General features: G+C 43.5%; 1 protein-coding gene across 3 annotated transcripts in view; it reads left to right on the top strand.

Moving 5' to 3' along the window:
* Positions 1-3,070: 3,070 nt before the first annotated feature.
* PIK3R3 (phosphoinositide-3-kinase regulatory subunit 3) overlaps positions 3,071-27,826 on the top strand; it is a 32,626-nt gene continuing 7,870 nt past the window's right edge. Inside the window, exons 1-9 of one of the 3 annotated variants that reach the window (XM_062497857.1) lie at positions 3,071-3,720; positions 18,648-18,759; positions 21,061-21,159; positions 22,593-22,773; positions 23,620-23,745; positions 24,510-24,652; positions 25,719-25,895; positions 26,380-26,454; positions 26,758-26,928. In XM_062497857.1, the coding sequence (XP_062353841.1) occupies positions 3,615-3,720; positions 18,648-18,759; positions 21,061-21,159; positions 22,593-22,773; positions 23,620-23,745; positions 24,510-24,652; positions 25,719-25,895; positions 26,380-26,454; positions 26,758-26,928 (1,190 nt within the window). In that variant the 5' untranslated portion in view covers positions 3,071-3,614. The remainder of the gene's footprint in view (positions 3,721-18,647; positions 18,760-21,060; positions 21,160-22,592; positions 22,774-23,619; positions 23,746-24,509; positions 24,653-25,718; positions 25,896-26,379; positions 26,455-26,757; positions 26,929-27,826) is intronic. The other 2 variants (XM_062497859.1, XM_062497858.1) reach the window with 2 other exon arrangements.

Raw genomic sequence — 27,826 nt, 5'->3', positions numbered from 1 at the left:
ACGGGATGTCGGGAAAGCAGCAGGCACTGGGCTCACTTCTTGTTTTTCAGCCATAGCATGGGGCACCAGGTCCCCTCTTCCAGCACCCTGACCTCTGCTCAGGCACTGCCAGATCACCATTATTTTTTCTCAGTGTTTGAACGTAGCTTTTCCTGTCTTGGGGTGATGCATTGGGTTTGCATGGCCAGGTTTTGGCAGTGAGAGCGCTCCCAGACCTTGAGCATCCCCAAGCCCTCAGCGTGCTCCCGGCTTTGTCTCTGCTCTCCAATGCTCAGACCTTGTGCCTGTGGAGGAGAGGTACAGGCAGAGGGGTTTAGTGTGTAAGGCAGCACATGTGCCTCCCTCTCCCCCCTGGGCACACACACATGCACACCATGCTCATCCCTGGTGCAAGGCAGGCAGTGTGGTAGGAAAGGGAGCACCCCATACGTGTGTTTTGGGGGCCAAGCAATCTTGGGTAAATTATAAGCACAGTTTTGAGAAATAAAAACACATTAATATTCTGTTCTCTCAAGGCATTATCCTACTGTTTACCATTACACACAATCCTCTGCCTTAAATTGCATCTTTGATTAAAGCAGCAATGAGAGAAACCAGTGCTAATAACAAAATGTATTCTGCTTTAAATCACTAAAGTGAAAACATCAATAAGCTGTAACCATCAGTGCCGCCATGAAAATGAAGGCAACCACCATGGGAACCAGCAAGGATGAAATCCACTTTGCCAGCATAAAAGCCAAGTAATTAGGTCTTATGTGGGTGGAACTTATAATGAGGTGCAGGAAGGGGGAAAATGAATTTCAACCTGACTCTGCCTCCTCCCCCCTCTCTGCCAGAGAAGCTAATCTAAGTTTGGGGGCTGCCATAGGGACCACAGTCCCAGTTTTTAGCTCTGAAGGGCCTGCAAAGCAGCATCCACTTCTGTACCTCCACCCAAGCCCGACCCCTGTGGGATGCCACACACCCTGCCAGTGGGCAGATGGTTGCTTGGGCCCAAAGCACCAAGTTAAATTTCACTGGGGGAGCCAGCTGTGCTTCCAAGGAGGGTATTTCCCTTTGAAGAAGCTGGAGCTGGTACATGGTATCAGCTCAATAATTTAATTAGAAAGTTAGAAAAGGAATAATATCTGGCTATCGTGGATTAATCAGAGTTTGCAGATGGGTTTATAAAATTAATTTATATACAGCGAGTGACTTGAATCAAAGCCCGGTGCTCTTCTGCAGCTGTCCATCCCTCACGGAGCTCTGTTCCTTGAGCAGGCTGCTCTAAATTGATTGCTGTGGAAGTTGTGATATATCAGCAAACTTCAGATCTTCCCTCAAACTTTTCCATCGGGTACAGCCTTTCAGTTATTCAATGTCACAGTCACCCTAAGGTTCAGCCAAGCCGGGAGGGTCTTTTCAGGAGCTGCTGCCTAGTGCCAGAGCAGGACAAATTATTCGACACTTGCTCTTCTACGCTTTGAAGTGCAAATAAAGCAGACAACTTCAGTGCTGGGTTTTCCAACATCCCCTGACATTTCCACAGGAGATCAAGGTATTGTCCATCCTTGTGCCTCTGCACTGCTTGGCAGTTTCAGGAAAGGACTCTTCCTTAATTTCTCAGCAGCAGCCCTTCTCCAAGGATGCTTCGCGGCGCCAAAACGGAGGCTGAGAGCCGAGCTGGCTGCACTTCTGCCTCCCGCCGGTGCCTGCGGGCTGCGGCTGCCCATCGGGATGTGGCTGCCAGGCAGGCTGAGGTTCCATTTCGGGTGTGTTTGCAGCTCAGACTTATCCCAAACCTAGCGAGAGACGGGCATCCAGTTTGGTGCCTTTGCCTGTGGTTTGGGTTGTTTTTTTTTTTCCCCTCCCCCCGCTGGTTATGTCACTAGAAAGCGCGTCGGGCTTTTCTCCAGGGTCACACTCGTTAGTTATGGTGTTCTCTGAGATGGGCAGGTTATTGCGTGGATTACGTGGTTCACACAGCAGGCAGCTGCCAGGGCCCTGCAGAAGAGGGAGGAGAGCCGCCCGTCTTTGTGGCCAGTGCAGCGGCTGAGAGGTCAGCCAGGACAGGCTCCCGCGGGGATGGGGCCAGGGGCTCTACCTGCACAGGCTCCCCTGTGCCCGGGTCTGCCGCATGCCCCATCCCGGCCCGGGCTGGAGGGCGGCAGGTAGCCCCGGCGCTGCGGAGCAACCGGCTCCGGGCGGGGGCAGGAGGCGTCTACCCCAAGGCCAGCGCTGGGGCCGGCGGTGTCGGGGAGCTGCCCGGGGCCGGGATGAGCGGGGCCGGGTCACCCCGAGCCCCGCTCCCGCCTCAGCGCTCGCCTTCCTTTGTCCCGCTTAGTAACCGGCGCTCGCGGCCAATCGCCATCGAGCCGGTCGGCCCCGCCGCGCGCTGATTGGCTGGGCCGCCCGCAGTCCTCTGCCAATCCCGGCGCTCTCTGCTCCCTCAGACAAAGGCAGCAGCTCTGGCAACTGCGCTCCGCTCCCCCCGCCCCCCGCGCGTGCTCCGCGGCAGCGGCCCCTTGGCGGCCGGCCAGCAAGGGACCTACCACCTCCACTGCGCGCCTCAGCACGGGGAGGGGCGCTACGAAAAGGCGTCGAGAAAAGTGGCGAAAGCGAAGTGGGTGAAAGTTAGAAAACGGGGAAAGCAGACTGTTGTTGTATGCTAAGCTTTCTGTGTGGGTCTGTCTCGCCGGCGCGAAGAGAGACGTTTCCCCTTTATGTCTTTTTTTTTTTTTTTTTTTTTTTTGCCCACCCCTTTTTTCGCCTTGTGGAAGCGCCCGCTCACACACAGCCCCGTTCACCTCCAAGGGGTTAAAAAGCCGGCGCGAAGCCCCGCCCCCTGGCGCCGGGGGGGCGTGGCCCGGTCCCCGGCAAGAGGCGGGTGGCGGCGGCCGGACCCCTCAGAGCCGCTTAAAATGTCACCGAGAGCGGCCGCCCCGAGCCCGGCCCCGCCGCCCGCTGCCGCCGCCGCCCGCCGCCCCGCGCCGCCAGCAGGGCACGGCGGGCCCCGCCGCGGGCCGCCCGCCCGCCGCTGAGCCCCGCGCACCCAGCCTCGCCGGCGCGCACCGCACCGCGGGCACAGCGCCGCCCGCCCCGCTCGGGCTCCGCGCCCGCCCGTATTGTTGCCCGCCGCCGCTGCCTCCTTTCTCGTCCTCTGCCGGCGAAAAGAATTCATCCAGAGACTGAAATCGCCCCTTTTTATCCGCTGCTTCCCACCGTCCCCCGGCTTTCCTGTGGGGGGCTTGTTTGGCTTGTGTTTTAAAAATATCCCGAAAACGGCGATTTCTAGAGAGAATTCAGGAAAGTGGCTTTTCTATGGAAAGGTGTCTTTTTAAACAAAAAAAGAAGCACTCTCTATATATGTTATAACTACCTATCTTTAGTTCCTGCAGGGCAGCTGCTGAGGTGACTTGCGTGGAGGCTTTTTTTTTTTTAAGTTTAATTTTGCGATTAATTTTTTATTTCTTTTTTGCTAGAAGTGTTATTTTAGAGGGAGGTGAATCCTTCTCGGCTTTGTTTTCTTTTTCTTCTTTTTTTAAAATCCCTTTTTAAATTTTTTCCCACCTCTCGATTAAAAGCCGAGCTATCCAACCTCTTATTTCTAACCCTGCCGGGACTTGGCTGTCGCGATGTACAACACGGTGTGGGATATGGACCGCGATGACACGGACTGGAGGGAAGTGATGATGCCCTATTCCACTGAGCTGATATTTTACATTGAAATGGACCCTCCAGGTAGGGAGCTGAAGCCTGCGAGCTGCCCCCGCACCTCTGGCAGCGGCACGGGGACTGCCATCCATCCCTGCCCTCCCTCCTCCTGCAGACTTTTTCCCTTCTAAAATAAAAGGAGAGGGGGAGGGGGGAGGCGAAAATTAATATTTGTAGCTAAACTTTAAGTAAACTTCCCAGGGACTTGAGCTCACCGTCTCCTGGGCAAAAGTATTTTAATACTGTTTTTTGTTTTGTTTTGTTGTTTTTTGTTTTTGTGGGGGAGGTGGGAGGATACGAGCAATTTATGATGCCTTTTGGGAGATGGAAAGAGGCAGGAAGAGGAGAGCTGCTCGCAGCCCTTCTCCCGTGTCTCCTTTTTTGAAAACATTATTGAAAAGCGTATATTTCGTCTGTATTTGCTCCTAGAGGAGCGCTTTTATTATCCTCTTCACCTGTGTGCCTTTATGTGCCTGTAACACTTTGATGGTGGTGATTTACCCACCTCCATTCAGTTCCAGTTTAATCGCTTTTACAGTCTCCAAGACTCTTTTCTCCCCAGCTCTTTTCCAGCAGTGACAGATGAGGTGTATGTTGTCGCTGGGTTTTGGTGTGGGGGGGGCGGGTGATAATACTTGGGAACAGGCTGGAATCCATCCCTGGAGGCGCAGTTACTTTGATAACGCTTAATAACCTTGTTCAAAAGGATTTGATGCACTTTTTCTTCCCTCCCCCTTCCATGGATTGCTAGTGCTGAAAATGGGGAAATGTATTATCCCTTGCTTGCCTGAAGTTTTTAGATGGGCAGAAAGTTTCTTTTGTGTCTGAAGAGAGAGGGAAGGCTTGTGAGGAAGAGAGGTTGAGTCTTTCTTTGGTAAATGAATTAAAGTAAGCGTAAATGGGTACTGGTGAAACTATACCTGTAAGAGTCAGGCTGAAGCAGTAAGGTCTTTTATAAAGGACCTTTATCTTCTCAGGTCTCTGATCTGTACAGACAGAAGGTACAGTAAAATATGCACCAAAAGTCTTAGCCTGCAGAGAAATTGATAGCAAATAAGTACTTCTACGTGGTGTCTTTTATGGGGCGCGTACTTTGAGAGTGTGCTTTTCAACCTGTGACTGAATTGTTGCATGTATCTGCAAGTGTGGTTTATTCTCTTTGTTTCAGCAGTGAGCTGTATTTTTCTCTCTGGAGGTATGTGGTACTTTAATTAAAACAGGAGGAGGTGATCATCCTGAGATTTTTGGATCTCAAGGACCTGTATTTGCTTCTTTTGGTAATTCTGATGCTTTAAAAATGAACAGATCTCTCAGATAAACAGCACTGGCCACTACTCGTTAAATTCTTGCATAGCTGACACTATTTTTAGATGTTACTCCTGAAAGCCTAAAGTTCAGTCAAATCACTTTGCTTCTGTGCATTTTAAAGGACATCTTTCTTGTAAATACTTTTGATTTTTAACTTTTCACGAGGTAAGTATTTGTGTGCGCTTGCAAATGAACAAAAACCCAAGTCCCATTGTAGCTGATTTAAAGCAATGACTGTGGGGCTTTTATTTAAAAAAAAGGCACCTTGAATGGCTTAGTACAAGGTACAAGGAGCCTGCTAAAAGGGGCTGGACAAACTGAACTGGTCAGAAAACAACTTTCCAATGTTTCTGCAGGGATTTGGCCATGCGAAATTCTTAGGAAGCCTTTCAAAGTTTACATTAAGAAGCAGCTCTTCTATCATTAATAATGCCAATGCTTCCATCACTGGAGCCCTCTTGTCAGGGATCAAGGATCTGCACAGTCCAAACACCAGTTAGCAAAAGGACTTCGTGTTACAGGCTGATCCCTGAAGTGTTCAGCAACTTTTATCTTTCATATTTTTAAACTAGACGAGCCAGAGCTGGAAATGATGCATGGGATAATCCCCATGTGTATGTCCTGATTTCGTGGAACTGCAACTTTTAAATTGCCGGGGGGGTGGGGGAGGGACAGTGTGGCAGAGGGGGTTTGCTTTCTCCCTGTCCAAAGGCAGGGTAGGAAAGCATTTTCTGGCCTGGGATGATAGGTCATCCCCAAGGGGAGTGTGGAAGAATTTATTTGGAAGGCTTAAACAGTCGGCATGCCTCGGGATAAAGTCACTGCGTTTGCACCCGGTAACAACCGCAGCTCAATTTGGCCCAGTCCCAACAAAAATTTGCGAAGGTTTTCGGTGCAGCGTTCCCTGTGCTGTGGCCGGAGCTCCTGGGAGGCTCCTGGAAGTGGTGGCAGCGTTCCCTCGGCAGCAGCCGGGGCAGGGATGTGCAGCCCCCGGAGAGCTCTTTTGTTCCCACAACTTGAGCCGAGAGATCCCTGGTTGGGTTTTGTGCCGCAGCACCGGGCGCTGGCGGATCCCGGGAGCCGAGTGTCTGGGCTCACGCATGACTGGCCCTGATCACATTTTACTGCGTCTAAACTTGAGGCAGAAGACAAAAGCAAGGTGAACATAATGTGCGGTGTCACCCGTAACCTCCCAGCCGAGGGTGGGGATACTGCTTCTCGTTAAGGGCCAGTAGACCTTTAATTTATCTTGGCAGGCCGTCTTAATACCCACCTTAGCCTTGCCCAATAATAATGCAGAAATAAAATCTGGTGATGGCAGGCAGCCTGCAGCGCAGCCAGAGCTTCTGTCAGGCCTCAGTGCACCTGCACCAGCTTATCAGTGTGCTTGTGTTTGCTGTTCGGGGCTGTAGGTGTAAATGCATGTTCAAAGCAGGTCCTGGAGCCTCTCTGCTACAAGGTTTGCTCTAAAGTCCAGTAATGAAAGTAATAACACCTCTCTCTCACTTGAGTTTTTCTCAACTCGAGCAGAAGCAGTCAGGCAATAAGGAACTGCAAGCTCTGCTAGGCTTTAATCCATCCTAAACGTAGGAGTGGGGCAGTTTTCCCAGAGTGGTGGAACTAGGGATGCAGCTTTGCCAGCCTCACAAAGCATAATTTAGAGCAGTACAGCTAACACAGGAGCCACAGTGATGACAATCAGAAGGGTAACTCCTGTTACCTCATGCTTTTTCCTCCTGCTTACATTTTATTTTGCATTTATACGTGCATCACTGGTGTAAGGGAGGATCTCTTTATGGCAACATGCAAACAGTAACTTTCAGTATCTAAAGACACAACTGGGGTCATCACTTGCATATAGCTAACATAGCAGCTTCTCAACTTTCTAATGATGGATGAAGTTAGAGTGTTGTGGCTGTAGCAGCATCGTGCACTGGCTCTGGCATTAGGAAACTGTCAAGGGTTCACTCATATGTTTGTTGTTGCTGTGGGTCTTGCTATGTGAGAAGATAAGAAAATAGGTTCTGGATTGAATTTAGTTGATTTGACATCACCAGTTTAGGTCTGCAAAAAGTTGCTACTGCCATAACTTTTTGAACAGAGGATTTCAAATGACTGCAAAAGTTACCAGAGTATCTAAAGTACCACTACCTGTGCATTGCCTCACTTCTGCTTGGAATGGCTAAATAATGTCTTTCCTTGTGTAGATCTGGGATACATTATCAGTTGTGTTGGTGATAAAATGTGTAATCACTGAATACATTTTGTCGCAGTTGGATGAAAATCAGTAAGAGTGTTCCGCTGGGGTTTCTGATACAGATGTCAGCAAAGATATTTGGCTCAACTACAAATTAGAAGTTAGGTTTTTTTTTGTGTGGGTTATGAAGAATACCACAAGTTTAAGGTAGGCTTCCTAATGCACAATGGGCTCTGTCTATGAGCAGATAGTACAATAATTCTTTGACCTAAAGCTATATGGAAGCTACCTGCTTGAACCCTGAAATATGACCAACTACATTTATAACTTGATCCAGCTGTCTTTTTTAAGAACAGTACTTTGCCTTGCCTCATAGGCTGTAATGATGCTGTTGCTACAAAATCTTTCAATAATTAAATGGGAGGAGCAATAATCTGTGGACCACTTAGTTTAGTCTGATTTAGTAAAAGCAGCACTGCCAGTGTATGAGTAAGACAAGTATTCCAAGTATTCGAGGGAAAGACTGTATTTATTCGTTATAGTTTCTATTTTCTTCTCATATATAATTTGACAACCCCTATTTTAGGGGAGTGATACTGTAATTGTAATTTGGAAAACACAGGGTTCTGAGCTCAAGGGCAGTGTTTACTGGGATACTAGACGTGCTGTATCATTATCAGTGTTACAGTGGAAACTGAATGTGGCTTTTCAAATTGGGTTTGTGGTACACAGTAGCCAGATGTAGGTGAACACTGCCTGTCTATGCCTGACTAGTTTTCCAGTGGGAGAACAGATGCAAATTTGAATAGCGTTGTCAGTGTTGTCCTTCAGCTTATCTGACTCCAGAAGCTTATCAAAGCAAAGTTCTGTTCTTGCACATCTTAAAACAAAAAAAAAGTGCTTCTACTAGTGCATGTATTCAAAACAACAGCACTGTAGCTTCCACTGTCTTTTTTGCAAATTTAAGTCTTGTTGGAAATTGTATTTCAAAAAGCAGATGTTTGGGATTGAGAGTTTCCCTGTTACAGAAGGGAAGTTTGTGCAGGCTCATTTGAGGCAGAGCAGGGAATAAGGCATGGTCACTGTATTCTGCATATCTGGGAAAATTGTTTGGATTGGAATCTCAGCTTCTATGAGGACAGTGGTGCAAAATGCTTATTTTGTTCATGTTTCACCTAGAGTTCTCTACTGGCCTTTTTATTTAATGACTTCTGTAACCATTCTTTTATTTCTGATTGCACTTTTAGGCTTGCTTTTGCATTCCTTGCGTTTAATTTTAATTTTGATGGCTCTGTTAAAAAATATCACTCATCAGCTTTCAATTAAATACATGACCACAAAAAATGGCATCATTAATAGAAAGTGAAATGCTGTTTTACTTGAGATGAGAGAGCCTGCCTTAAAAGGCTGACATTTGTGTTTATCACTGGGTTTCAGATTATGTAGAAATAGTTGGGGACGCAAAACTTGCTAAAGGGAATCTTTCAGCTCTGTGCTATCAAAACTATAGGCCTATGCACACTAAAACATGAGGTGACATTCTGAGAAGAAACAAAGTTCTTCAGCAAGTGCTTTTGCAGAAAATGTTATTTCTGCAATTGTTGCTCCAAACAGTTCTGTGTATTGCATGATTCCTGTACCTGACAGGAGTTAAACATGGTATCCCTTCTGTCTCACGTGTTTAAAAGGAAAAAACTCTTCCTGGAGTTTTCTGTGGGGACTATTGCTTTTCCAAACAGCAGAGTTGTCTTCTGTCTTTGCCATTGCCTGCATGATTATCTTATTCCAGACTGAAGCTATTTGTGCTTATCTTTGCTCTACAGCTTGGGAAAACAGAGGCATAGCTGGTCATACACATCTGCACCCAGGACTGAATGCAGTTGGTTGCCTTACATCACCTCATGTTGGTTGTTTAGTGAGTCACTTTTTGGGCAGAGAGCTAGAGAAGAATAAAGAATACTTTTATCAGCATGCCCTGTGTGTTTTAAAGCTTAGGCTTTATTATTGTCAGAAAGACTGTTAACTTTGTTGAAACAGGTTGCTGTAGAACTTCAGTCCCATTAAAGCAATAGGTGTGTTCTAGCTGGATTTTTTGGGAAAGTCATTTTGTAAAGTAGGTTGCTGAATAATGTTTAGGGAACAATCTCTGCTCATGTACTAAGAGCCCCTATGGAAATGAGTCAGATTGTCTTTCTTTCTTCTGCTTTTTATCTCATTTCTTCTGACAGGTTAAAGTCTTCACAACAGCTAAGTAAGCAAGAATTCATTTTCCCACATAGTATAAACTACAGCAATGAGCTGGTGCTGGGTCCCCAAACAGTGTGAGTGGATGTAACTTCTTTAGAAGGTGTTTTCATTAGCCTTCATGTTTGCTGTGTCCTCTACTCATTAGACAAAGATTCTGCAATGTTCCAGTGAATATATTCCAGTATCTTATGTTTTTCTAGTTCTGAAGAAAAGTGTCTGTATACAGGGACCTTTACAAAGATTCATACAATAAAAAAAAAAACAAAGGCGAAGTGCAGGTGGTGCCTCTTGTAGCCCTTTCCAAAAAGGACTCCAGCTGCCCTGCTGGACACCAACCAGCTGCCTGGTGAATCCTGATGCTGAAGCACAATGAGCTCTGAAGCTTTCCTGTGGCTGAACAGGATCCAGGATCTTCGCTGGCTTCGAGCGCAGCAGCGCACTCAAGATGGATGCCTTCCATCCAGAGCACTTTGAAAGAGGAGATGAAATGCTTCAGCTGCTTCAGCCTGTGACTGCTTCCAGCATTCACCCAGAGTTCTACCCGTTTTTGTGATTTTTAGTGGTAGTTCATAGGAATGTTACTTCTAAAAGCAGATATCCCTGAAGATGACACACAGCCACATCTAGATATGGCTTCAGAAACATCACATTTCTCTGCATAAAAGTTGGTAGGTTTGGAAGAATTATAAAAATACCAATCTACTCCTTAATATTGTGTGTTCATTTGCTACAGAATAATTTCAGTGTCACTTTGTGTCTTTTGTACTTCAGGTCATTTTCCCCCTTCCAAACATAATCCTTTCTTTTTATTAACTGTCTATTAGTTTCTTCCTTTAACCATTGAAATAAGAATACTGGAGCCTTTTTTTTTTTTCAGGTTTTTTATCTTCTGTAGCCTCATCCTAATTTTCTCTGGAGTCCCTAAAATCTGATGCTGCACACAGTCATCTTTTCTTTTGGAGGAATTCTTTCCTTCCTTGCATACCTTCCCTTAAAAAATGTCAACAAAACCCCTGAAGCTACAGCTGCTGCAGTGGAGTTCAAGAAAATTTACTGTAATGGGGGGGACTTGGCCCACTGTTGATGTGTGGGGCTTTTTGATTGTGGGCAGTAAGGCTTGTACTCAACACATGTCCCAGGAAAATGTCTTAGAGGTAAAATGGATGAGAAGTTCATTGACAATTATTATGCCTGTAAGTTCTGTTGTCTGTTACAGCCTGAATTTGTGCATTGCAATTGAATTTCCCAGGCTGTCAGTACTCCTGCTGCTCTGCCCTATGTAGTTGTCCTTGGGACATTGTCAGAATCTACATCATTGGCCCTCAAGGAACTGCTCCCAAGTGGTAAATTAGAAGTCTTTGGCAGTTTTGGCTTTGTTACGCTGATTCATCTTCTGTCTCCAAGAGTGCCTCTTGAAGGATACAAGGCAGCTTGAATCAATGAGATGAGTGTTTAAGGTCCTTTCAGTTCTGAAGGGTACAGTACAGTCTCACTGATAAGTTTTGGGGCAGTGAGAGAAGTCAAGCTGCTGCTCTGAAATGGATTTCATTAAAATGTTTTGAAGATCACCATGTACTGAGTAAGGAGGTTGAATCTGAGCATGAACAATGGCCAGGGTTGACACTTCCATATCTTCTCTGAACTCCCCTTCTGCTGCAGGCACTGTGTGGGATCCCGTGGATTGGGACTTCTGCCTCAGTGGAGCTTCCTTCAGGATCAAGGTTCTTAGAGAAGATGACTCATGACAAAATGTACAACAGATTCACTCTGAATACTTTTTTACTTTCAAATTTCTTCTGGACTCTGGATTTAGAAACACCTGATTTAGATAGCTCACCCTTAGCTATTTAGGCAGCATTGAAATATTTGTACTTTAGTAACTAGGAAATGGTTTGACATAGCGCAAGGACAGGTACTCTATGAGGAACAACTTTACATACTGCTCTGAAAGATTGAGCTAGTGGTAAGCTGAAATAAAATGCTGCTTAGAGCAGCAAGAATCATATGCATTTGCAGCTGTATTATTATTTTTAAGTAGCCTCTTGTGCAGCAAACTTCTCAGTAGCACCAATTATTTCTGTGAATTGGATCCCCTGTGAGGTTTGTACCTGACATCTGGATGGATGTTTAGTCTTTGAAATACCTGGGGGAAACAGCCCTGAGCTGTTTTTATTTAAATTATTTATGATTTAAAATTAGTTTTTATTTAAAAGATCTTTTTCTTTTGGCTGTGGTATGTCTCCTGTCATAGCTGTCACTTCTGTGAAGTCAGCTGGCCTGACTTCATTCCCAGTCTTCCACAATGAAAAGCCAGTTCTTTGTTCTCAGTCACTTCAGTTCTTTGCTTATTCTGATTTTTGTGTTTTCATTGCTCTTGTCAAAAAATCTATTCCCACATATTGACCAAAGAGTACTTTTAATAGTGGCTTAAAGACTCTGCCGGTGGAGGAGTGGCTGTGTCTTCTGTAAAGGCAGATAAGGAGCTGCTTTAATTAGAAAGCAAAAAGGGAAACTCCTTGCACTTCGCATTTACTTTTGCTGTATAGTCTTCTAGACCTGACATTTGATACTGTAAAGTACAATATTCTTGTTGAATAGCTGAAATTTTAATGGCAATAAAATGTCTGTCATGGACTTTCATCCAGAGCTGGTGAAAGCCTGGGCCTGCTGTCTACGTGATAAAATTATTCCTTCCTTATGTGAGCCAGGCATGTGATGCTGGGTAGTGATAACCTTTGAGTGGTGAAACACAGCAAAAGTTCTAAGACCTTTCCTGTTCATTAAGAGTGTGCTAATTATGCCTGGTAGGTGAAAGAGGACTTAGCCTTTTTATCTTCCTCATGTTAAGTTAGGGACAGTCACCTCAACACTGTTGATTGTGGAACCTCTGACACTGCTGTAGCTTTGCAGCAGTTACACTGGGCTCTGGGTTGGAAGATAGACAGTTTTCCTTTGGGCAGTGAAAATAATTGGGAAGCTGAGGTTTTATTGGCTTTATACCTTCATGCAAAGTCTGGAATGAAGGGGAGGAGCTGTGTTTTGGTACAGAAGTCAAAGGTCCCCATGTCATTTATCTGACTGTGAACATCTTCCATTTCTCATGTCTCAGCCCATGAAGTAATAGGGCTTGCAGAGTAGTGAGAGATGCTTTTGAAATTCCCAAAGGAATGCTGAATTTGATCTAGCCTTTTCACACGCCGTTGTTGTCCCCTGTTCTGCAGGTGTCCCAGAGCAGATAATATTTTAACCTGTACAGTAGCTGTGGATGCTCATGAGGAACAGAGTGCAGCAGAAGCCTGTCAGGTTGTAGGAGGTGAAACAGTGATTGGGAGGTGTGGGAGAGGGCTGGATATCTGGGGGGGGTTTCAAACAAAACAGATCTTTATCAAAGAAGCCAATTAATAAATGCTGAAATATTTCTTAAAGGTTTTTTTTTTTTATGAAAGTTCATAGAAACACAAGCAAAGCTATAATGGGAGTGTTTTCATTGGAAGCCTGTCTGGCTTTCTGCCAACTTGTCTGCTGTTTTCTGTAATGAGATATTGAAAGACTTCAATTCTTTGAATATGTCTTACTCCTTGGCATCTCGCCTATTTTGGGGGAGGAGGGTGAAAATGTGAGCATGCCTGAGGTTCTGTGGCCAGCAATAATTCCATCAAGGAGCTTCCTTGCCTGTTCCCAGAGCAGTTCTCCATGCACATTAGCTGCCCTTTGAGGGAGGACAGCTTCGAAGGGCATCGGTGCTCAATGCTCTGCAAAAGGGGTCTTGGCAGGAGCAGTGAGATGTGGAGCTGCCAGGATCGTTTATCTGCCAGTGGTGGGGAATGAGCTGCTGTCAGCAGGGGTGCCTGACCCTCCTCTTTGTCAGCTGGAAAACCTCTGTAGAAGACTATGCTTTTCTCACAGATGTCTTTAAGGGGTTCTCATGCAACAGGGATGACTACAGGACTCCTGAGGGAGGGAAAGATTTTGAGGCTTTGCCCAAAATGTGTTAGAGAAATTGAGAAGAGTGTTTGAGAAATTGGGTAAGATGGCAGAGAGCAGTTAAATATTGGGGGGAAATTTTTATCCTGCATTTCCATTGCAAGTCTTCATCTGTATCTCCAAAGGGAAAACCCTTCTGTCCTCAAGGACTATGTCATTAAAATGTTAGCTGGCCTAACCACAGATTACTTGCATGTTTCCATAGCAATGACACTTTGTAGAGCTTTATATTACAGTTCGCACGGTATCTACTGTACATCAGCCTTTTTGAAGCTGAGGAACTGTCTTGGAAATCCTCTGATCTGTTCTCTGCTTGTCACAGTGTGGGGAGAGAGTAGATTGAGATTATCAGAAAGAAGGCTAGTAAACAAGCCCATGGAAGTGCTGAGGGACTTAAAATCGACATTATCAGAGTAGTTGGTAGTTGCTATTATTTGTAACAGTAAGGTAGATTTAATGCTGCATTTAAACCTCCTGTGCTTTTAAAGTCTGGCTTAAAGCTCTTGGAAAATAGTGGAAGAAATAGGTTGTGGAGCCGTTCTTAGACTAAGTGGCATCTGCCTTAAAACTGAAAATGAGAGTTTAATTAACTGGCAGGTTGATTTTTTTTTAATGCAAATACTGCAGCCAGAGAAGAAACAGCCTGCTTGACTGGATACTGCATGGGATATAGCACTTGGATAACTGAGGCTTTCTTCCTGTTTTACTCCTGAATCTGTGCCATTGAAAACCCTCACGCGTAGGGCTGGGTGGCTCTTAGCTCATGTAAACTTGTAAATTTTTTTGTTCAAAACCTTACTGGGGAACGTGTGTATCTCATTGTAGTCACGGCCTACTTCACAGCAGTTAAATTCAGGATTAATACAGCCCATGATTCTTTATGAGAGACTTTAAAAGAAATACAGCGGTGTTGGACTTCAGGCACTTGCCAGCTTTCCTGCTTCCCTTGGTGTTGGAGGCGCTTTGAGTTTCAGAGAGTCAACTCAGTTAAAGTCACGAGTCACCTTTGCAGAAAACAATTCTGCACAGTCAAGAAAGCATCCCAAAGTGACCTTTGGCAGAGCCCAGTCCATGAGCTCTTCTCTCCGAGTCCCTGCACAGCAGCTGTGGGGGCAGCTCTGCTGAAGGTACCTGCTGGAAAGGGCACAGCAGCCTTCGGGGCCTGACGTTAGCAACATCCCATCCTGTACCCAGCACACATTGGCTGCCATCCCTCTGCTCCATCACCAGCTCATTTTTATTTCTCCCTTCTAAGTGACACTGAGCTGGGATTGGAATTTAGCTCAAGATAGTCTGCCTGGGAAAGCTAGAAAGGGGGAACTAGAGTTGCTAAAGGAATTAAAACCAGATATGCCCATGAATGCATGAGGGAGAGCCAGTCTGCTCTCACTGCCAGGCAGTCACTGAGAGCAGAACCTGATCTTTGGAATGTTCTCATGTGGGAGTGAACGGTACAACTGAGCTGTCACCTCTTGGGGTTTGGAGAGATCTGTTCTCCAAAACTGTCCTAGAGACATGCTGCGGGAAGGATGCTTGTGTATCTGGTGCAAAAAGAAAGTTCTTCATTAGAACAGATAGATCTGTTGTGCTGTTAATCACTTGTGATCAGTGTTTCTCTCCCAGGAAAAAGGAGGCAAGAAACCATCAGGATCACTCACTTTAATCAGAGCTGGTTTTGAGATAAAGTAAAATCGTGCCTGTGGCTACATCAGAATTGGACTCAGTGACATGGAAAGAAACACGGCTGCTCTTGAAAGCATTTCTCTTGACTTCAAGCTAGTCTTATCTTACTTTACTCTAGCATTTTAGCTCTCTAATATTCATTGAGTAAGGTACCTAAAACTGGATTATTTTGAATTTAAAATCAAAATCTGTGGACTCCTTGAGGCTCGCTCCCTCTAGCTTTTCATAGGAACAGCACAGGATATCTCCTAGCAGGGTTGTTAGTACCATCTATATACTAAGCAAAAACTTCTTTAGGATGCCTCTTCCAGCAACCTATTGGGCCAGTGTTATGAGAGCAGCAGTGTGGTGGATGCTACTCTGTTGCAGTAGACTTGCCATGCTATTACAAAATATTCCCCTTTGTCATCACAGGGGCTGGGCTGTGAGGTTTTTAAACTACCTTTGTGAGTGTTCTCCATTTAGTACAGACTAAAATCTGTGGGCTGAGAGGGTAGCCAAGAAATGCTGAAATGGATGAGCATGTTGGCCTATGGGATAAAGCAAGAGCAAGGGCCCGGTTCTGTATCCAGTACAGGGGAAAATCTATTATGACTCAAAGAGCTCAAAGCATTGAAAGTAAAGAAATAGATACATAGCTCTTTGGGAACAGGATCCACCCTTGCAAATAGTTTTGTATTTTTGAAATGTGCAAGCTATTAAAAAGCATTTTTCAAAAGTCTATTGTGTAAAGGACTGGCTTCCATGAGTCAGGTTTTACAGGAACTGGTCCAAGCCTTATTCTTCTCCCTGAAAGAATTTCCTTCCAGTTTTCTTATGAAGAATGAAGTTCTGTAGGCAATGTCCTGATAGTGAGAACTGATATTTCCCTATTAAGGGAAAGGAGTAACTCCCATCTGTAGCAGGGACACTTAGTGTAATGTCTAGTGCTTTGAGTCCAAACTCCTTTCCTTACCTTTCTGGTCTTTGTTAATTTGCTTTTCTGTACCCAGTGCTTTGGATTGAGCCCTGACAAAGCTGCCAAATAATCCCACAGGGTATAAAGGAGCAAGACCTAATCTTACAAGGAGGGCTGGAGAAGTATTCAAATACTCTAGAGAACACTTGAAAGCCCCTTCTGGGAAGCCCCTACTACCAGTGTAAAACAGGCTTTTTACACTGTAGAATACCTTGAAGTTGTTTATATGTCCAGGCTTTAATTTGAAAGTCCCATTGAAATAATTGTAGGTGCTGGTGCAGTTTTCTAAGAACTCTGCACTCTTGTGTGTTTTTTACATAAAACTTAATATGCTTTTTGATGACTCAGATCCTACAAAAGATTCTGGAGTGAATCTACAGGTTTTATGAACTCAGATGTACTGTAATGTGCAGACACCAATGAGACTCAGAACTGCTGTAGCTGTCCTGTCCCAGATGTGATGTTGGGAGCAAGAAGGACCTGATGACATTTTTAAATTCAGGAACTTTGACTGGGGGAGATGGAACAGCACGGTGAATACAATTGCTTCTACAGGCTTAGCCTGGATATGTGTTCCTCTGATCCTGGATGGGGCTGGGAGCTTCAAGCAAAGTAGGGCTGGAGCCATGCCTCGCTCTCAATGGTGCTTTGTGCAAATACTTGTGCACTACACAAACAACCGTAGTAGTTGAGCTAGGAGTAACTGAAGCTTCGTAACCAGGAAGCTACTTCACTGAATCCGAAGGTTTTCACCTTCCTTTTACAACAAGACCTGTTATTGCCTCACTAGATGTGTGCACACCTGAAAGTTCCCAGCTCGCCCCATAAAAAGAACCTGTATGCTACGGTTTAATGCTTGGTCCCGCAGAATGAATGCTGCTATCTGAATCAGGTGTTTGGTCAGCAACCCCAGGGTGCAAACGTCTGGGTCAAGGTTCAGATTTAGTTTAGATTGGCTCAATTAAAGCATCTACTGGTTTGTCAGAGAACAGTGAAGTTACTGTGTTGGATATTCAGCATGGAATGGTATTTGGAACTGCAGTTGGAAGCCTGTTTTCTCTTCTTTAATGTGGGAGGTGTGGCTCGGAGGTGAGCAGCTGGATGGTGCCAAGTAGCACACCTCTCAGTGCTAAGCCATTTGGTGCTGAAGCTGGAGATCAAAATCTTCTTTCTGCTGCCTTTATTTGTGTTTCTGTGCATACACGGGGATTGTGCATCTGAAAGATGGCTGTTGTCACTGTGTCAGGCCTGCTCACTTGTGCTTGTGTAATCTGATGGCAAGGGCACAGGGCTGGGAGCACAGATGTTCAGGCTCTGACTTAGAAACATGCTAGCAGCAAATCAGTGTGTGTAGCTGCTTTCTTCCTCTGAATGCAAATGTGACCTGTCCCTCTGTAAAACACTCATGAAATGCCTAAAAACGCTCATTTTCAGTGGCAATGTTCTTAATGAAGCATCCGGTCTTTGCAAAACGGGGGAGAGCATTCAGGACACCTTTCCCAAAGAAAATGTATAATACATTTCTGCTCACAGACCAGTCTCTCCCAGTACATGGACATGCCTGTGGCTGCTAAATTACTGATTCGGGGCTTACAGTCAGATTTATGATAAAGTTGTTTGAGCAAATACTGGCCAAACAGAAACAGCTTTGGTGTCTTGTATGCCCTTACATTATGTAACCTATTTTGAGAATGGAAGTAAAAGCCTGCTTTATTTTGGTTGGTTTTTTTTGTTTTGTTTTGTTTTTTTGTTTTGTTTTGTTTTTTGTTTTGTTTTGTTTGTTTGTTTGCCAGGAAAGTTTGCCATGAATTCAAGATAGGGGAATTCTGGGCAGGCATGTGCCAGCCCTGCAGGTGTGCAGTTCTGCCTGTCTGTTGGGCATCTGTGGCATCCCCTTTCCTGTGGTAAACACTTCAGCTACGCAAAGCAGTGCAGGCACTCTGACAGTTATCTAACCTCCCGTGTCCCCTTCCCTTATCACCTCATGTCCTGGAGTACTCAAAGAGTCACAGCCTTTGTTCCAAACAGGAGCCTAAATGACAAACCCAGTGTGAAACATGAGCCTCAGGTCTATGACAGATACAGCCCTGCCCAGCCACCACTGCTCTCTGGCAGTGTTTTTCTCTCTGAAGAGTTCACCTGTTTGCTCTTGTGGGTTGGCTTCAGGACTGCTGATCCCTATGCAACTGGGGTTTTTCCACAGTGGTGTCCAGTGCTCTCCAGGCTGTGGCTTTCAAACACAATACACCTTTGTCATTTGTTTGGAGCTTTAGGCGGCACCTGCCCTTGTAGTCATGCCTGCACCAGTCTTCTTTTAACAAAAACTCACATTTCCTCATACTCCTTACTTTCCCCCTGCCTGAAGCAAGTGTTTGATACTAAAAAAATCTCAGGTTACAGTGGAGCAGTTGAATTCAGACTTTCTTTAAGATTACAAGTTAGTTTTGGTTCCAGAAAGCTTGAAAGCTGAGTTCAAGATGCACACTTTCTCTTGTGTTTTTTACTGTCATATTTCATTAATAGTTTAGTGATTATTTTCTCCTGTTCACCTTTTGTTAATCTGTTTTTAATTTCCAGCTCTTCCTCCAAAGCCCCCAAAACCAATGACTCCAGTCAATACAAATGGAATAAAGGACAATTCCAGTTTCTCTCTGCAGGAAGCAGAGTGGTACTGGGGGGACATCTCAAGGTAAGCAATACTGATAGAATATATTAATTAATATGTATTAATATATATTGTTAAAAGTAGGATAAGCCTGCTAGAATTCAAGACAAAAAAAACATGCCTATTTCAGGCAGCATTTTACTGGAGGGGAATGCTTTAGGACTGTGCTTGGAAAAACATCTAAGTGAAGGTATTCAGCTGGATTCAGGGTATTTAAGTTGTTGCTCTTCTGGTGCAGATATTACCAGTCTTGGTGACAGTAATTTTTGAGTTTCTCAATTTGTCCACAAGTACAATCTTTAAAAAGAAGATAAATGCTTCTGTATCTGATATTTAATAAAAAGTGTTGCAAACATGCAATCCTGAAATGCATGCAGTTCAGCAAAATTTCAGTATAAAACAAATGCTTCAGGATAAAAGGAGTTGCATTCTTACTTTTTGGTTTCTTTATGTTTTTTTTTTTAAATTTCAGCTGTATTCATCTCTATTACATGGTGATGTGAAAAATAGCTCTTACAAATCTTCACCATCACCCACCTATACTGAGCTGATGATAGTGACACATACCAAACAAATTAAATTTTGTCTCTTAAGAAAACTCTTTTCCATGCATTTGAGAAAATGGATGGCTTGGGCTAGGTTCAGAAAATGAAAGGCCTGGTTTTATATACTTAATTGTATAAAAGAGCTGAAATGTTCAGTCATCTCTTACCCTCTTAAAGCACTTCTGAAGAATCTAGAATTTGGAGCTGTAAAAGGACAGGCAAGCGTGCTGGGAGTGTGATCAGGAATTGCTCAAACTTGTGCACATAGTACTTTGAAGCACTTTGGCAGATAGAGGCATGAAGAGTTTGCCACATGAGCTCACTGACGTTCTGAGAAGGGAAATAAAGTTTTCATATCTTTATTGTACCACCCTTATCTTTCTATAAAGCAAACCCTCCTAGATCTTGCTTTTGAAGGGCCTTGGCAGAGATAGCTTTCTGTTAATTTTCAGCTGAAGCAGAATGGCAAAACCTGATCACAAAATCCACTAGGAACAGTTTTTTTTAAAACTGGCTCAATATTGGTATCAGTTTATTGACTATGGATTTGTCTCCCAATCACCAGTGCACATGATGGCAGGAGCTAATGCACTGCAAATCGCATTGGAGTTGCTTTATTAGATTAAAACTTGGTGCACACTAATGTGAAAATGGAATTGTTTATGACCCTGGTTTGGCAGCCAGCAGGTACAGGCTGCGTCAGGCCAGCAGGGCAGGAGCAATGTTCTTCAGTTAAGGACTTGTGCTGAAAATTCTGCCATGAGCTCCAGAGTGCAACTTGCAGACCCAAACCTGTATGTCATATCTGTCCATTCAAAAAGGAGTTAACTGGGTCCAATCTGTAAAATGGTCTGAGAGGAGTAAATGGGCATGAGCATGAGCATGTGATACTCAGTAGGAGTCAGTTTTACTAACAGAATAGTTTTCAGGTAGCTAAATCAAAGCTAAGGCTATTCTTTTGTTACTCTTTTGAATACTTTTGTTCCTTAGTATTTGAACAAAAAAACCTGCTGTTGGTTTTTCTATTCAGCTAGATTCAGCTAGGCTTCCTACAGCACCTAAAGAATGTTCAGGCTACCTGAGAAACTTTAGTTTCCAAATGACTGTATTGAAAAACCTTTGAGGGAGTTGTTATAAAGTGAGATACATAATCTGGGTGAAATGCTTGCAAGCAAGATGCATATCTCTTCACCTGAAATAATTTTCTTAATGCTGACAGGTACTCACTTTCACTAAAAGATTTCTTGGTTTAGCTTAAAGTTTTGGACTGAATATCCTTCTGCCTCAGTTGAAAATAGGGAAAAGTTGCACTGAAGCTAGCAAGGTTGTAGTGGTTTAAAAGTGTTGTAAATAAGATCAGAGTTAAGCCAGTAATGAGCCTCTTGAGACTAAAACTGTGCTAAACTCTAGGCACCTTTGAGCTGTGATTCTAGAGACCATGTCTTAAGAGGTCAGGACTGGCTTCTCAAAGGGCACCTGTTCTAGTGTGGACTTTAAAACCTGAGCAGATTAAAGGGAAAGGTTGTGATCTGAGTCACAGCTGCTACTGTTGTTTAAACAGAGACTCCTTCCTAAGTGGCAGTTGACTGCAGCTACTTTTCTTCAGTACAGCTACACAAGCTGAAACTTGCTTTAGGTAGCCTAAAAAAACTGGAGGTCCTGAGCATGACAGAAGATTGAACTCTGCAGACATTGGTGCTTCTGGGTCCTATGTTTTACCTGTGGCAAAGATGATCGTATCCTTCGCACTTCTAATTTTGCCTCCCTTTCCATTTTCCAGGGAAGAAGTCAATGACAAATTACGAGACATGCCAGATGGAACATTCCTGGTGCGCGACGCGTCGACCAAGATGCAGGGAGACTACACTCTGACACTGCGGTGAGCACTGAGCACTTGTGGTCCCCTCAGCAAAACCCTGAGGAGCTGTTACCGTACCAGTGACAGCCCTGGCTGTTTAAAGCTCACGTGGCTCAAGCTGTGAGATGTTCCCACTTCTGCACATCACAGAACAAGCAAATAAAGAGGCAGGTCTGACAGTCAGTTCTGCTCTGTGCATTGAGTCTTGTCCCTCACTAAATACTACCCTCAGGATCTCTGTGTAGCTGAGGTGGGACTCAGGGAGGAGAGCTGCCCAGGAATGCTTCATAGTTTCAGAACTGCTAAAGTGAAAGGTGTTTGTAAACCAGACCTTTGATGAATGGGAGAGTGTTGAATGCTTCATCAGCGTGCAGCTCTGTAGAGCTGAACACAATGTCTTGGTAAAGAGTATCTTGTGCTTTCTGATCTAAAGTTTAGGAAGTACTGACTTGGAGCCATGTTCTTTTCTTCATTAAAATCATCTGTAAGTGGCAGGTTTCCAGAGCTGCCCCAGCCCTGTCTGCTGCAGTTAGGCAGAAACCTCATGTGACTGGCTCTGGTGCCTTGCCCAGCCTGCCCAGCCACTTGCCTCTGATGGGCTCCCAAGGCTGATTGTTAGGGACAAGCAGGTAAAGAAGGCAAAGAAGCTGCAGCCTTAGTAGCACACACCTTGGGAGTTACTGTGATACAGCAGGTACTTGATCCTGCTGTGAAATTCCATTGCCTTAGTGGTGGCCTTTGATCCCAAGGGTGTAGTTAAAATTCTGCTATAATATCTGCCTCCAAGTTCACAGCCCATGTGCTAAGGTTTGGCATGATTTGGTTATTTTACTGAATGCAGCTTTCTTTAGGAGGCAAAATTGCAAGTGCAGGAGAAAGACAGGACAGCGTCTAAACAGTGTGTTGGGAAAAGAGGGAAGAAATAAGCACTATATTGGGGAAAACACTAGAATGTATAAATCTGGATAACTAAATTTACAACCATTTTGTAATCCTCAAATGATTTTGTATGTTCATGTATCCCGTCTTAGCACCCATAACTCAAAAAGATTAATTAATAATTGTATAAATCTGTACTCAGTTGTATACTATTAGTGATCCTGAATTGCAGGAAATTGAGTTTGGGTTTTCTTATGGCTCCTTTATTCAGCCTTCAGTATCCTCCTTTTCCTTTGCAAAACTTCTGGCAAAGCTAGGACTTAAATACCATAAGCTGGCTCCAGAATGAACACATAGGAAAAGATTTACTTTGGGCTTTGCTCCTGTTCAAATAATCTGATGATAATTCTGTGTGTATTGACTCTAAAACTACTTAATACTGCTGCTGTGTAAAGAATCACTGTGAAGGTGTGCAGTGAGGTGTCACTTGCCCAGGAATTTCAGTGGCATCAGCCTTAGTGCTGATGAGGGATGGGAGGGACACAGTAAAACCTCTGAATGACTGTACTTTACAGGAAGGGTGGCAACAACAAGCTGATAAAGATCTATCATCGGGATGGAAAGTACGGCTTTTCTGATCCACTGACATTTAATTCCGTTGTGGAACTCATTAACCACTACCGTAATGAGTCCCTGGCTCAGTACAACCCAAAGCTCGATGTGAAGTTGATGTATCCCGTGTCCCGGTACCAGCAGGTAAGATCTTCATCACACCCCATTGGCTTTTAGTGCAGACAAGAAAAAAAATTGCAGATGTGTATATAATTTTGGGGGTTCTCTATGAATAGCTTGTGGTTTTTTGTGTGTTTTTTTGTTTTTTTTTTTGTTGTTGGTCGTTTGTTTGTTTTAAAGGTGAATTTTCATATTTGGCCTCACTTGCATTTTCCAAATTGTCTAACCATCTAAGCAGCTACATTTTATCAGGTTTCCAGTCTTCATCTGTGCCCAACAGAGAATTGAAACCCTGACAGGCAGCAGAGTTGAACCTCTGAGAAACTTTTTAATTTCTCCTTGGACCCTTGTGAACCCACTGGGAGCTGTTCTAGCCAGTGCTACCCATATGAGCTGTGCAGCTGCTCACTCTGTGCATAGCCATCTGAATTTTTCAAGAATATTTGTTAAACTTCTATTCAGTAGCCCAACACATTTTTGCATTAAGGAAAAAGAGCTGCAGAGCTTTTTAGAAAAGGATAAAAAACCAACAACACCCACAACTGATCTTTTACTGAAGATTCTAAGCAATTTGCTTCCTTCTTTCTTGAACCAGGGATACCAATCCTGAAAGTAAGGTGTGGTGTGTTTTTTGGAAGTTTAATATTTTGGCATGGCTCTTGGTGTCATATAGTTCCAGTTCCTTGTGTCTGTAAACTGTGAAATATGTTGCACAAAGGAAGGCAGATTTAGATGCAGTGCTCTCTAGAAACTGGATTATAAATCATGATGCTAATATCTGTAAAATGCAAATGTGCATAAGTGGACAAATGAATACTCTTAAGGAAAAGCTGCTTTGCTTGAATACTTAATAGCTCTTTGTATGTGCAGGATCAGTTGGTGAAAGAAGATAATATAGATGCAGTAGGTAAAAAGCTTCAAGAATACCATGCTCAGTATCAGGAAAAGAGCAAAGAGTATGACAAATTGTATGAAGAATATACCAGAACATCCCAGGTTGGTGCTGCTTTGGCTCTTTGTAGAGTGTGTTTATTGTTGTTTAAAAAGCAAAGAAAATTATTTTAACCTGTTAAGGCTAATAAAGGCAATATAAGGAAAAATTTTAGTAAATTGTGGAATAGAGCAAGGAAGCTTCGTATTTGATGGAAACAGTGAATATTGCTTGTTTCTGATACTCCTAGAGGTATGGTTTGGGGCAAGGAGAAAAGAGGAGCTGCACTTTTTAGTACAAGGTAAAGCTGTGGAAAAGGCCAACACTTACAAGTTTTACACTGCAGGCTTCTTCCTTGGCTGCTGAGTATTTCCAGCTGCCACATGCTGCAATGAGAGTTGTAGAAGGGTTTGGCCAGGTTTTTTGTGAAATCATGTGCAAGTCAGTTACTAAATATTATGCATTAAGGAAGTGTGAATATGGTATTTGGACTGCTTCTTGTAAAATAAGATAGTTCATATATGGGGAGGAAGCTTGCTGGCAGTCTTCCTGCAAACTAAGATGGAAAATATGACTAAAATGTTTGAGGGGTTTTCAGCCTAATAGAGAGCATCATGTAGGGGAGGAGGGTAGACTTAAAGGGAGTAAGTCTGCCTGGTTCCTTCCTGACCCTACTCAGACATTTGACTGAATTTAAAGCTGATTAATCCTATTTTAATTTAGTGGGAGGAAGAAAGATCATCATCTCAGTCAGTTAAAGGAACATAATCGAGTCTTGCATTGTCATCTGTGTTATGAACAAATGATGAAGAACTCTTTCCTTACATAGGAAATTCAGATGAAGAGAACTGCAATCGAAGCATTTAATGAAACAATTAAGATATTTGAGGAACAGTGCCACTCACAAGAGCGATACAGCAAAGAATACATCGAGCGATTCCGCAGGGAGGGGAACGACAAAGAAATTGAACGGTGAGCTCACGGGTTGTGTTTGCTTACCTGGAAAAACTGGTGTCCACACTGACACTGCCATTACAGCATCAAACAAACCACTTTGTAAGCTCAGTGTTTTCTGAGACCTTCCCTCAAGGTACCTCAGCCTTCAGTAAAGCTCTCTTCTCTCAAGGAAATGCAGAGCTGGGAAATCTCTGGATTATCCTCTCCTAACTTCAGTAAATCAAGATACTGTGATGAGGACCAGGAAATAATGATTTAATTTGCTTATCCCATTTCTATTTGGATTTGCTCAGAATAAAATTCAGAGAACTCTGTACTTGGAAACTGTGAAATTACAGTAAATCTGGTAAATCTCATTGTCCATCGTTAGTTTTAGTTGCTTTCAGAGAAGATCAATGTTTCGTAGCTGTCATCTAATAAATTCAGTGAGTACATTGTTTGAAACTGCCCTTCCAAGAGGGTATTAGCAGAAAAAGCTGGATCTGGGCCTTTGAAGAAAGGCCAGGTGTAATGCCTCACTTGACATAGTGCTTTATAAACCTTAAGGAGGTTTTTGGACCAGAAACAGTTACATGTAACAATTTCACTATGCACTTGAGGTGCTTCATTGTGAGTAAAGACAAGTAACAAGCAAAAGATGTAATTTTCCTGAGTCACACCAAACCTGCAAACTAAATCTTGAATGAAGAGACAGGCAGCATTACTTCCTGGTAGCTCTTGATAGTATTTTAAGTTTGCATTTGAAATCTTGCTATTGCTGATACCTGTGGTGGGCTCACGTGATTGATACAACAAAAACTGAATCTGATAGTGTAGGAGGAATCTGTTCTAGCTTATCTTCGTACAGAGAATTTCTTCCTGCATCTCTGCCGGAAGGAAATATATTAAGGTAAACTGAAGGTTGCAGGCCCTCTGGCAAGAGGTCTTTCCTGTTGCTTGTACAGTAATTTTCATGTAAGGATGAGGTGGTCAGGGGGAGGAGTTGCTATTACGGCAGTTCTGTGATACTCTTCTGTAAGTGCTACCAGTAGGTTCAGTCCTTCTGGACTGGTTTGACCTCTTCTCTCATACTCATTTCTAGGATAATGATGAATTATGAAAAATTAAAATCACGCCTAGGTGAGATCCATGACAGTAAAATGCGCCTGGAACAAGACTTGAAGAAACAAGCTCTGGACAACAGGGAGACTGATAAGAAAATGAACAGTATCAAGCCTGACCTAATTCAGCTCCGCAAAATCAGAGATCAGTATCTTGTGTAAGTAGGCCTGACCCATACCTCAGAATAGTGTCTCTGATGAATGTGATTAATGGCTGTTTCCATCAGGATAATGAGAGTTTAATTTTCATAACCAAAATTCTGTTGGTGTTCAGGTGCTAGTCTGGCAGGGGATGTCTGAGAGCTGGTTGGCTTCTTCATGATTTCATTATTTAAAGAGCCAGCCACAATTAGGTGCTCATTCTGCAACTCCTATAAATAAAGAATTTAAGAAAAACTAGTTATAAGCAGAACCTCTAGTTGCTAATACAACAGATGGTAGTACTTTTTTTTTTTTTTTTTTGTTACGTGTCTCAGATGTTGCTTATACCCACAGCTGATTTCACCCCCACTGTTATCCAGCTTCTAATGTCCCTGGGCTGGACACAGACTGTTTCTCTTGTGTCTGAGCTTCAGCTTGCTCACTAAGAAAACCCATACACATGCTCTGAAGTAATGTATTAATGTTCTCTTCTTCTGGCAGATGGCTCAATCACAAGGGGGTGAGACAGAAGCGAATAAATGACTGGCTGGGGATCAAAAATGAAAATATTGATGAGTAAGTGTCACTATACATATGATTTTATTGAGAAGTGTTCCATTAATAAGTGTTTTCTCTTGTGGGGTTGGTAGCAAAAACCACCAGTTTCTCAATAAAGGACTGGAGTAATGTGACGCAGCAACTCTGCTGAAACATGTAGGGTTAAAACTGAGATCTAGGTGGGAGCCTTTAATATATGTTTGTTAGGAGCCCAACCTCCCAACCTGGGCAATTCTGGTATTTCTTTGTGTGATTTCTGTGAAAATAGCTCTGCTCATTAACTCCTTTACTGATCACTGGTTAACAAATTTATCCTCTCAGCACATACTTTGTGAATGAAGAAGATGAAAACCTGCCACATCATGATGAGAAAACTTGGTTTGTTGGGGATCTCAACCGTATCCAAGCGGAAGACTTGCTCTGTGGGAAGCCTGACGGAGCATTTTTAATTCGCGAGAGTAGCAAGAAAGGATGTTATGCTTGTTCTGTGGTGTAAGTCTGTTTTCCTTTTTGTTCTAACTACTCAATTCATAGATCTCTACCAAAGCTCTTTATTTTGGAGAACAAAAGCCAGGCCTAGCTTTGGAATGTGTTGCGTGTTTGCAGGAAGACCGGCATGGTAAAAGCTTTGTAACAAAAATGTGCTTTGAATGTGAAATAACTGTAGTCCTGCAGGCTCTGCAGTTCCCACAATAGTTAGTACAAAATTCTGAAGTATCCCAACTTGAAGCTCTGTAGTAAGGGCCTAAGTTAGGGCCTAATTCTCCCATATTCATCCCTGCTAAGGAGCACATGGGAAGAAATAAAGCAGGGGTGTAAAGGTGTGGCATCCTCCATTCTCATTTTCAGACATGCCCAACTCGATCTTTTTCTTGTATATGTAAGGTAATGGTGATGCTTTGGAGAACTATTCGTGAGCAGTAGTTTTGATGACATTCTTACAGCATTGCATTGATTTTTTGTATTTCACTTCATTCTATGCTGGTGTAATGAAGGTCAGAAATACTCCAACTCCATTATCTAAAAATCCTTCAAGCTTGTCCTGGAGTCCAAAATGGCTTTCACTGATTTATTTCACATGAGGTTAATTGCTTCTGAGCACGAGTCTGAGAAATGAATATATGAAGGTTTAGCACCTCAAGGTAACTGAAGACTGTAGTATCTGCTGTGTTCAGTGTTCCGTTCATTGCAGTCACTCAAGTGTTGGGTTCATCAGATGCTTTTGTTTGGTTAGGATCATGCTACAGGCTCACCAAGGGGTGGCACAAAGTAACCTGTTCCTACATGTGACTGGGATTGTAACAGGTTCCAGTACAGGGATTACATAATACCTGATCTTTCTGGCAGATAAGTTTTTCTAGCAGCTTTGGAATTGCTGTGCTCCAGTAGC

The sequence above is a fragment of the Cinclus cinclus genome, chromosome 8, assembly GCF_963662255.1.
Source record: "Cinclus cinclus chromosome 8, bCinCin1.1, whole genome shotgun sequence".
NCBI lineage: Eukaryota > Metazoa > Chordata > Aves > Passeriformes > Cinclidae > Cinclus > Cinclus cinclus.
The sequence above is the reverse complement of the archived record's forward strand: the minus strand, read 5'-3'. Positions and strand labels throughout refer to the sequence as shown.